The sequence below is a fragment of the Octopus bimaculoides genome, chromosome 10 (assembly GCF_001194135.2).
Source record: "Octopus bimaculoides isolate UCB-OBI-ISO-001 chromosome 10, ASM119413v2, whole genome shotgun sequence".
Taxonomy (NCBI): Eukaryota; Metazoa; Mollusca; class Cephalopoda; order Octopoda; family Octopodidae; genus Octopus; species Octopus bimaculoides.
Window position 1 is genome coordinate 25,731,371 of NC_068990.1, and position 11,801 is coordinate 25,743,171.

At 37.3% G+C, this 11,801-nt stretch overlaps 1 protein-coding gene across 1 annotated transcript in view; it reads right to left on the reverse strand.

Annotated features, from left to right (window-relative positions):
• Positions 1-3,036: 3,036 nt before the first annotated feature.
• The window catches only part of LOC106877525 (S-methyl-5'-thioadenosine phosphorylase), a 24,319-nt gene continuing 15,554 nt past the window's right edge, over positions 3,037-11,801 (reverse strand). The window contains exons 6-9 of the mRNA XM_052971272.1: positions 11,083-11,235; positions 10,647-10,733; positions 9,036-9,158; positions 3,037-3,578 (exon numbers count right to left, since the gene is read on the reverse strand). Coding sequence (XP_052827232.1) covers positions 3,543-3,578; positions 9,036-9,158; positions 10,647-10,733; positions 11,083-11,235 — 399 coding nt within the window. The 3' untranslated portion in view covers positions 3,037-3,542. The remainder of the gene's footprint in view (positions 3,579-9,035; positions 9,159-10,646; positions 10,734-11,082; positions 11,236-11,801) is intronic.

An 11,801-nucleotide genomic window follows, 5' to 3' on the forward strand; every position in this document is an offset into this window, starting at 1 on the left:
CTCATTATTATTGTAAGTAAATATTTTATTTTATATTTAATTATAATTTGATTATTATATTAATTTATTTCTTGTGCGAGGAACATTTTTTTTTTTGTGATTCCTATTTTCAAATGGAAATCCCAAATATTGAAAAAAAAAATAACAAACAAAAAAAGAAGCTTCAACAACACTTCATGGACATTACAAAGTCTGTTTGATTGATTGTGAGAGGATTCAGTTGAAAAAAAAAAACAAAATACTTGTATTGTAAGAGTTGGAGGGATCAAAAGTATATGTTTCTTTGAGAAAAAACTCATTTGATGTCCATTGTTTTTATTTTTTGTTTTTTGCAAAATCTGTAGTTGGAAAGGGCTACAGTTCCAATGTTCTGTTTTCTATTAGCTTGTGGAATTTGGTTAGCAATTTCTTTGTCATATTGACAATGATTGAGCCAACTGATTGTCAGATATAAAACAGAACATATTTTAAGGTATTGATTTTTATTATCATCATCATCATCTTTTAATATCCATTTTCCATGCTAGCAAGGCCAACAGCAGAACCAGGCTCCGGTGATCTGTTTTAACATGGTTTCTACAGCTGGATGCCCTTCCTAATGCCAATCATTTTACAGAGTGGACTGGATGATTTATATGTGGCACCAGTGCCCTTCATACACAAACATTTCTAATGTTAGATGTCAAATGTAAAATAAGAAGACTACAACAAATGCTGAGTTGTCAATAGTTGCAACCCTTCAGATGTGATGTATAAATCTTTTTTTAGTTAATTTTGCCCTTCATCCACCCTGGGCCAATGAAATATAAGTACCAGACATCTTCCAGGGCTTGATCTAATAGACTAACCACTCCCCACAAAATTTGAAGCTTTTGTTATTATGTAAACTGATAAAGTGCTGGGATTTGCACTTACCTAGCATGGACTGCTGAGCATGTTTTATGAAAATGAGACTACCATGCACACATAAAAAACAAAAAATAGTTAAAATATCTTCTTAGTATATAATGGTGGCAAGTTTTATTTCATCTGAAAAGTCATTAGTTGAACTATTAGTCCTCTTGCATTCTGGGAGGTGGGGTATTGGAGCATTTGAGTGACATTAGACCCCAACATAAGCCCATAAATTAAATGCATCTATCTGGCCGACGATTGTGGCCTATTGACCACAATCATGGCCTGTCACGCTTTGTGTTACAAAACTTCACCATCATAATTATCCTCGTCAAAGTATTAAATGTTGGAAGGCCTTTTCCATTCAGCTGTTTTTAGTTTGGAACTGGATGAAAGCCACAGCATGCTGTTGCTAGGTTCTTCTATATTGGTCATATGCCAACCCATCCAAGCTAACCTATTGCAGGTTTAATGTGACCAGCTGTTTAACCCGGACTATCATTATAACCTAGAAAACGAGGAATCACAACAGACGTTGCTTGTTGCTAAGCATCTTTGCTGAGATTCTAACCATTCTGCCATTCTAATTTCTTAGACTTTATGGATGTCCCACCCCTTAAAAGATGAAAAGCAAAATTGACCTCAATAGATTTGATCTCAGATTGCAAAGAGCTGTTTTGTTAAGAAGTTTACTTCCCAACGACAGGGCTTCCAGTTTAGTTCTGCTGTGACCCACCAAGGAAAAGAGTCTTTAACCGCAGCCCTGCATTAACCAAACCATTGTGAGTGGATTTCACAGGCAAAAGACTATGTGGGAGCTGTTGTATACATATGTAACTTACCTCGTTCCTCTATAAACAGTAAATTTAGCTGTTTTGCTGCAAAGTGAAAAAAAAAAAAAAAAAGAACCATCTTAAACCTTTAACATTCAGATTTAATCCTTATTTATTCACATTGTTTTGAATTAATCACACATTATCTTGTAACTTTGAGATTTTGATGATGTCATCATCATCATTTAATGTCCGTTTTCCATGCTGGCATGGGTTGGACGGTTCGACTGGTGTCTGGGAAGCCAGGAGGCTGAACCAGGATCCAGTCTGATCTGACAGTGTTTCTACAGCTGGATGCCCTTCCTAATGCCAACCACTCCGAGTGTAGTGGGTGCTTTTTTTTGTGCCACCGGCACAGGGGCCAGAGCAGGCTGGCATCGACCACGACCAGATGGTGCTTCTTACATGCCACCGGCATAGGAGCCAGTCAAGGCAACTGAAGTAGGGAAGTGCAGCCCACCCCCAACCTTTGGGCTGGCTGGTGCCCATTCTCCCTTGCTATCATGAGGCTTTTTTTTGGAGCTGGATTTTCTATGGGGAGCATGCCCTTGCTTACCCCCAACCTCAGTTTCTAGACATGAGTGGTCCTGGGTCCAAGGCTGTTTATATGAATTTTTAGAATTAGCCAAACATGAGCTGTTCGAGGGACCCTCACTGAAGATGTCTATGGAATAGATGAAACTAGATGAGGATTTTCGAATCGACATGGGGAGTTTGTTTCCCCTGTCAACATGTCTGCATTCTTCCTACAGCATTGAGTATTTTAACTCTTATTTCTAGCAATGTAGGTGTGTCGGCTCCCTTAGTTACACTTAGTGATTATATGTTTGCGTGTGTCTATGCCTTCTAAGATACATGAAATAAGAAAGTCCTTACTTTTAAAATAGATAAGTGCATCTGGCAAAACATTTTTATGTTGTCAGGTTTTCTATGCTAGCAAGCCTTGAGGGGATTTGGTAGACGGAAACTAAAAGAAGCCCATTGTATATACACACACATATATGTGTGTGTCTGTCCCCCACCATCAGCAAAAGCCTAGCCCTTAATTGAATAAGTTCCAGGCTTCAAAAAATTCTGGAGTCGATTTATTCAACTGAAATTCTTCAAAGTGGTGACCCAGCATGACCACAGCCTAATAACTGGAGATAGCAAAAGACTAATACGGTTAAATGTATTATAAAGTTTGCTATGGTTGCCCCCCACCCTGCTTCAACATTATTTTACTGTTGAGATGGAGGACTTAATACAAGGAACTGGTTAACAAGACAAAAAAGCATAATGGAAGAAGGAACAAATAAACAACAAAGAATATACTAAAAAAAAAAGCATTTAGCTCTTTTATTGAAAATAAAAATTTAATTTTAGCTTATATAATTAACAATAATTGGATAACATTTGCATTGGAAGTTTGAAATGAACAGTAAATATTTTTTTACCTTTATGCTTTCAGACTATCAAAAATTAAAAAAAAAACAAAATTTGTATTTTTTTTTTTAGTAAAATCTTAATATTCTTCAGTGTGGAGAAAAAAAAAACTAGAACTCCGGTAAGAAATGACATAGGTGTTTTGAATATAAACCTTTTGTTTCCCCTGTTGTTATGGTTCTTACAGTAGAATGTGGGCCCAGCATTGAGTGGGAAGAGAGATTACAGGAAGTTAATGTTGCACAAAGGATTTGGTAAGAAATATAGTGCAACCGTGAGATTGCACTTTTTGATTAAAGACTAAAAAAAAGTAGTAATGTTGGAGTGATTACTTTTGCAAATGAGGAAAGAATTTACTTTCAAACTTAGGATTACACAAGCAGCATTTATTCAGGTGTAAGAAAGAATGGAACCAGTCAGGATCTCCTACAACAGAAAACAAAAAAAAGGTTATTATAATTTGCAAAGAAAGTCTGAGAGACGATTGTTGATAAGGCAGCAGTTATTTAATAGTAACTGTGATTTTTAAGGGCTTTGGTTAACCCTTTTGTTATCACCCAAGCCTGCTCCTGTTTCTATGATACCAACTTCCTGTTTTAAAGTGATCTAAATTAAAAAAAAACAACCTTCCATTAAAATCTCATGCTAATTTATGTTCCAAGCTGAATAATGACAAAATTATTTCAATAAATTGAAACAAAGGCAGTGTATTTCAACAGAAATCATCACCATTTAACATCCATTTTTCCATGCTGGTATGGGTTGGACAATTCAACAAGAGCTGGTGAACTAGGGGACTACACCACGTTGCAATGTCTGCTTTAGCATAATTTCTACAACTGGATCATCATCATTATCATCATCGTTTAACGTCCGCTTTCCATGCTAGCATGGGTTGGACGATTTGACTGAGGACTGGTGTCCAACCATTTTACAGAATATAACTGGGTGCTTTTTATGTGGTACCAACACCAGTGAGGTCGCCAAGTAACTCACAAGACTCCTTCAACTGCAGTGGGTGTAGTATTGAGGCAGGTGGCTGCATGCCAAGCGATGAGAGGTTCAAGTATGACAGAGGACAGGAACAGGTGTCTTATGGTAACAAAAGGGTTAAAATGATAGAAATTAAAACCTGCCATCAAGCTTTCATGTTAATTTATGTTCCAAATACCAGTTCACGAATAAGAAAGTTATTTTTTTCTAAATTCTTCATTATTTACAAAATGAAATGAAACAAAGGTAGCATATTTGAAAAGAATATAGCAACAAAAGCATTAAGAATAATAAAATTTACATGCGACAGACTGCAAGAAGAAATTTATGCTGTTAAAATGTAGAGTTTATGTAATAGGTTAGAAAATAAAAACAAAATGAAAACGAAACGAAACAAAAAAAAGGTTAAAAAATGAAACACTAGGAATGAGTCATTGAAGGGAAGATGTTTGATTTTAAGCACAGCTATTTCCAATTTACATACAAAAACTAAAGAAATGGTATTTTTATTTGATTTTCAAGAAGACATATCTTGTTGTTCCAAGACAACTGCATTGAACATAAATCGCCATCAGCATCCAATATAACTGCTGAGTATAAAATATCAATAGAGAGGAGGGTGTGATTGATTGGTTGTAAACGATAAGAGGCTGTAAACTTGTACCAATGCAAAAGCTTGGAAGACAAGAGAGCAACGTTGAATATGACAAAAATAAACAGAGTGGTGAAACGGAGACAAGCTAACCTGACGGCTTATCTTTTAACTATTTAAAACTCGGTTATCTCCCTTGGTTGATCATATTTCCAGCAGGTTCTATGAGATGGCATCACAGATGAGGAGGTGGAGGAGGAGCAGGCTTGGATTTTTATAGTTAAACTGTCTGCACTCAGTGTTATTAGATGTCGATAAGAATGAGAAGAAAGGAAACCACATGTTTATATTATATATTTATAAATTTACATCTATGTAAGGGTCAGTTTCTTGAGAGAAGCTGACAGTTCGGTGAGTAGAGTTACAAAAAGGCAAACGAAAATATAGAGAAGTCAAAAAAATAATAGCATCTGCTTTGACTGTCAAATGTCATTTTAAATAAAGGAATTGTCTTAAAAAAATGCCCAGAAGGCCAGAGTAAATTGTATTACTAGATTTAGCTCAGGTAGGGGGAAGACATTTAAACACAGGTGATACGAGTTAGAAAATCTAGTTACAAGCTTGTTATGTAAATATCCACAGCTCTTGTGTTAAAGGGAAAAGTAAATAAATACTTGTCTTAAACATGTAATAATATAAATGGATATTATTGTCTTTTTGGTAAGTTAGCACTATGTATGTTGATAATGAAGCAATGCTGAAATATTCTAATGCAGATTAAACCAAGTCCATGCCAGAAGAGAAAAAGGTTAATAATAATAATAATAATAATAATAATCCTTTTCTATGATAGACACGAGGTCTGAAATTTTGGGTTGGAGGCTAGTTGATTTCACTGACTCCAGGGTTCAACTGGTACTTATTTTATTGACCTGAATGTAAAAAGCACCATTTGAGTGAGGTTAATGCTAGTGCCGCCTGACTGGCCCCCATGCCAGTGGCACTTAAGAAGCACCATTCGAGCGTGGTTGATGCCAGTGCTGTCTGACTGATCCGCATGCAGGTGGCATGTAAAAAGCACCCACTACACTCTCGGAGTGGTTTTGCGTTAGGAAGGGCATCCAGCTGTAGAAACCTTGCCAGATCAGATTGGAGCCTGGTGCAGCCTCCTGGCTTGCCAGTCCTCAGTCAAACCCATGCCAGCATGGAAAGTGGAAGTTATACGATGATGATGATAATGAAAGGCAAAGTCAACTTCAGTAGAATTTGAACTCAGAATATAGAGTGCCAGAAGAAATGCTGCTAAGCATTTTGTCCAACGACAGCTTTAGATGTAAAAGCAGCACAAGGCTATAAATTAGTGGAGGAGGGAGGAGTAATTGATTAAACCAAGCCCAGTACGTGACTGGTACTTTATTGACTCTGGAAGAATGAAAGATGAACTCTTTAAGAAGTTGTATGCGCATAAAGGTCTTGAGATGAAATTTGATTTTTCTGAGGAAATTTGTATAATGAAACAACTTTTGTATAATGAAACAACTTTTGCACACAAACAAATTTCCATGCAAGCATGATGGCTGTGAGGGTAAGAAGTTTGCTCCCGAACAATGTGAATACAGGTTCAATCCCACTGCATAGCACCTTGGGTAAGTGTCTTCTACTTTAGCCTGGGCTGACCAAAAACTTGGGAGTGGATTTGGTAGAAGGAAACTGAAAGACCTTCATCTGCGTGTGTGTGTCCTTGTTTTGATATTGTGTGATAGCTGTAAATGAGTGTCACTGTTATACAAGCAGTGTCATTCATTTCCAGTATTCTGCGAGACCATGTCTGGCTTTGGGGGAACAGGTAAGGGTTGGTGGCAGGAAGAGCATCAGGTCATAGAAAAATCTGCCTCAAGTTTTGTCCAACTCATGCAAGCATGGAAAAGTGGACATCAAAACAAATATAATGATCTCAAACAAAAAATGTGGTAGTGGTGGTGGGGGGGACACTGACCACAAGCTATTTTGTAATTTTTCACAATGTCTCCCAACCTATGTAAAAAAAGGAAATCAATTTAATACCTGACTGGTCCCAGAAATATATAAAGCTTGGAAGGCAAGAGAGCAACGTTGAATATGACAAAAATAAACAAGAGTGGTGAAACAGAGACAAGCTAACCTGACGGCTTATCTTTTTAAACCTCGGTTATCTCCCTTGGTTGATCATATTTCCAGCAGGTTCTATGACCCCCGACATTTGTGCTCTAATGATTCTGCCAAAACACCATCCTATTGAAGCAAACAATCATCATCATCATCATCTTTTAACGTCCATTGTCCATGGGTTGGACGATTTGACCAGGACTGGTAAGCTGGGGGGGGGGGAGTTACACTAGACTCCAGTCTGATTTGGCAATAACCCTTTCTACTGACGGCACAGTAGGGGGCGGAGGGTTAGTGCTCAACTGGTACTTTATTTTATTGACCCTAAAAGGATGAAAGGCAAAGTCCACCTCGGTGGCATCTGGATTCAGAGCAGGAAGAAATGCTGCTAAGCATTTTGCCCAGCATCCTAATGATTCTGCCAATCTATTGTAATAATAATATTTCCAAATTTTATATATACAGTAGAACCCCGCAGTACGAGTGCACCATTGTACATGTAATTTGCCGTACAAGCTGAGACTCGTGCAAATTTTTGTCTTGGAGTACAAGTGGAAATCCGCAATTCGAGCACACAGATTGTCCCATCAGTTAAAACCAGCTTACATATTTTTCTTTTGCATTCTCTTTTTTATAATTGTCATTTGACTTCTAACTACACCTTTTTCTGTTTTAAAACCCATAAAAAATTATTTTTGAGTGGTTTTGGTGGGTTGGAATGGATTAATTATATTTTAGTTAATTTCAATGAGGAAAACCGATTTGTAAAATGAGTAAATCGTAAGATGAGCTTGGTCATGGAACGAATTAAACTCGTACTCCAAGATATCACTATTTTCCATCAACCAAATTTATTCACAAGGCTTTGGTAGAAAATCAAAGTTGTCATGTAGTGGGAGTGAACCTGAAACCCAGTGGTTGGGAGACAAACTTCTAAACAACACAGCTACGTATGGTTCTTAAGGCAGAACCTGTTGAGTTGCAGGAATATATTTACAATAGTATAATGAGAAAGAGAGAGAGAGTGAGAGAAGAGGGGAACTAAGACCAAAGAATAATCTGACATAAAAATCAAGAGATGAATTAGAGAGATTCTGGAAAATGGCTCTTTTCAGTTTGAAGATAAGGAAAAAGGTAAGTATTTGGTAGTGTTCTGAGTGTGAACAGGGAACAGATACAAAATGTTGCTGTGGAATCTCTGGGAGAATAATGCAAGAGAACCAGGACTTCAGAATCAAGTGTGAAGGAGTAAAGTGGTTGGTGCTGGGAAGGGCATCTGGCCATAGAAACAATGCCAAAGCAGTCCTTGGGCCCATCGGATCTTGTCAAAAATGTCCAACCCATAACAACATGGAACATGGATGTTAAGAGATGATAGTGACGATGATGATAGTGGTGGTGAGTACCTAACAAATGAAGTTATCCAGTAAGTGTTCAGACATCTTACTTGATGTAGTTTGTGTTAGTCTGGGGATCTAATAAGAACTGGAAGTGGGTAAATTAAAAACTTAGTTTCTGAAATAAGTAAAGAATGGAAATGGTTCAGAAAGCTGTTTTATTTGTTAGAAACAAAAAAGATTTTGTTTGTTTGTAGAAACTGCAGGCTGTGACAAGATCTTATTAAAAAAATCTAATGGTTGGTGTATTAAATGTGGAAGATCTGCAGGGAACAGGAGGGCCAATAAGGAAGACATGATTTGAATAAAAGTGAGTTGAAAGAGGTGTCGTTAAATGCAGGGGATGACTGCATTGGTATAAAAGATGTGATGCGAATAAGTATGGGTGTGGAAGAAGATGAAAGAGAAGAATGAAAAGAACTGGTGTGATTGGATCTCAGAATATCAAGGGTTAAAGATGGAGATGATGAAGGATCAGAATGTGTGGTGACAGACAGTTTGACAAATTCACTAAACTCATGGAAACATGGATGCTAAAATGGTGATGATTATTAGAGATGGAAATGTTGGATATCTGGGTAGACTCATGTGATAAGTACCTGGTGGTTTGTCTAATAGAGGAACATTATACATTTACTTCAGGATTTCAACTGATTTGGTTAACCTCATTAAGGAGTCAGTCACTTCTGCTAATTAAAACATTTACATAGATGCAGAGAGAGAGAGGAGGAAAGAGAATGATCTGGTTGTTTGTACCTTATTGTGTTGCAATTCATCTGTCCAGTTATGTTTGGCAATCTCTGGGATGACAGATTTGAGGATGTTTTCAGCTTTTACAGCATTTTCTTTGAAAGTCTTCAGAACAGTATCAACTGAAACCTAAATATTAATACCAAAAGAAAAAACCTTTCAAGAATGTCCTTAATTTATTTTCAACAGCAAAATAGAAACACCCAACCCCTAACAATAATCTATAAAAAAATATAACATGTTTTGCTCTATATCATATTTTAACTTCCCAACACCTTGGCATAAAGCTACCTTCCCACACTTAATTGAAGGAATTTTCCCCATTACTTGTTATTTGGTGAACTCACTAGTGCCAATGGCACAAGGAAAAGTGCCCAGAACACAGTGTAAAGTGGTTGATATTAGGAAGAATATTCAACCAAAAAAAGAATGCCAAAGCTGTTGTTACACCCAGTAAATCCTACAGAACACAGTTCTCACCAGCCTCTTCATTTAATGTCCTCCGTCCATGCTGGCATGGGTTGGGCAGTCCGACAGGATATCTGATGAGCCAGAGGACAATGTCGAGCTCCAATATCTGCTTTGGCATGATTTTAACAAATGGATGTCCTTCCTAATGACAATCATTTTACAGAGTGTATTTGGTGCTTTTTTTCACACAAAAGAAAGAAAAAGACACCTCAATTCAGTGTTGGTGGGAGAGTAATGGAGAAGTTGGTGACTTTGTGTTGAGTTTTGAGAGGCTAAAATAAATATAAGGGATAAACTTCTTTCCTCTGTTAATGAAGGTTGCCTCCGCCATTACCAGCAGCAAACAGCACTCTGTGTCTCTCTCAGAGGCCACTTCTATCCTCCGCGATGTGGTCACTTGTGTCCTGTAGACCAGGGTTCTTTTTCTTTTCTGTTCTACACTTCGGGAGGGAACACCTTCAACGCTGTCCCCTCCTTCTGAATAAACTGTTGACTTGCATCCAGCATTTCCTGGTTAATTTGTAGTGTTTTCACCTCTAACGAGGCAGTGGCTAAACTGGCACTCAGGTATGATGACAAGTATTCCAATTAATCTGATCAATGGAAACAGCCTGCTTGTGGAATGATCATGCATGTAGCTGAGCACTCCACAGACACATGTACTCTTAATGTAGTTCTTGGGGAGATTCAACATGACACAGAGTATGACAAGGCTGGCCCTTTGAAATACAGGTACAACACATTTTTGTTAGCTGAGTGGACTGGAGCAATGTGAAATAAAGTGTCTTGCTCAAGGACACAGTGCACCACTGGGTATCGAACTCACGACCTTACGATCATGAGCTAAATATCCTAACCATTAAGCCATGTGCCTTCACAGAAGCTAATCCATAGTATAGAAGTGTGAGTGGGAAAGGGAGATAAGGGGGGGTGATGAGGTGCCAGGGTTTACTCTCAGTACAAGGAGAAAGAGAGAAAATAGGGGCAGAGAATTTGAAAGAATGGGTGGGTAGGTAGGTTCATGGCAATGTAAAAGTAAAGTGATAGATGGTTCGAGGTGGGGGAGAGAGGGGGATGCAACAATAAATAAAAGAGTAAACAAAAAACAAATAAAGAGATAAGCTAAATGAAGCTCTCAATACTTACACCATCTTCGTTCTCTCTCCAACTGTCATAGTCAGTGACTAGAGCAATGCTAGAATAACACATGGCCAACTCCTTTGCCAATATCACCTAAAAAAATAAATATTATTCATGAAATAAAATGGTCCCGGGAATATTAATATCAAATAACCTAAAAACTAAACTTTAAACATTTAGTAACGATTTGTAATTAAGTCACCAGCCCCTTTTGAAGCAGTGGGAGAAGAGATCTCCTTGTTGTAAAACAGATGAGGGTTAGCAACAGGAAGGTATCCAGCTATAAATACAATGTTTTGATGATATATTTGTCCACCTCATGTTAGCACAAGTAAATGGACAGAGAAAAAAAAAAAAGTTACTAATTCAAAATTCTTCAAAATTTAGCAACAAACAGAAGTAAAAAAACCATAAAGAAGAAAACAAAATGCCATCCACTGACCTCCGGAACTGTTGTCATATTGATAATATGACCTCCCCAAGTTCGGAACATTTTACTTTCAGCTCTAGTTGAGAATCTTGGCCCTTCAATTGTCACCACAGTGCCAGTAGGATGTGTCTTGTAACCCAGTTTTGTTGACGTATCATGCAGAAGCTGTAAAGTACAAACACTGAAAGATATATATATTTGTGTGTGTGTGTGTGTGTGTGTGATAAGAGAAATTATAGAAAGAACACATCTAGGCAATCAATACAAATTCCAAAGAATACTTTAAAGCACTCAACGAAATAAATATTCATTTAAATTTATAGAAATAAACAAATAGAATTACATGTAAAAGTTATATGTGAAAACTATGCATCATGTAGGTTGGGGTTCACATACCAAATGGAGAAGGGACAACTACACAGATAAAAATTCAAGGTAAGGGCTTCCGAAAGGAAATGTTCCAATCGATTAAGAATTTGGTGTTTATACGAGTTATTGGATGAGAGTTCAAAACTTAAAAATTCGGAGGTAAATAAATTTGTTAAATATTATATAAGATAATGTACAAACTCGGGGTTAAGGGATATCATCTACGGCCGTTTCAGAGGTACATTAAATGTATAAATGGTGTTTTAAGTATTCCATATGCAAAAACATAATGCCCCCCTCATCACGATGGTTTCCTTTGTGATGTGTGTCTGTATATGTATATATATATATACAGACACACA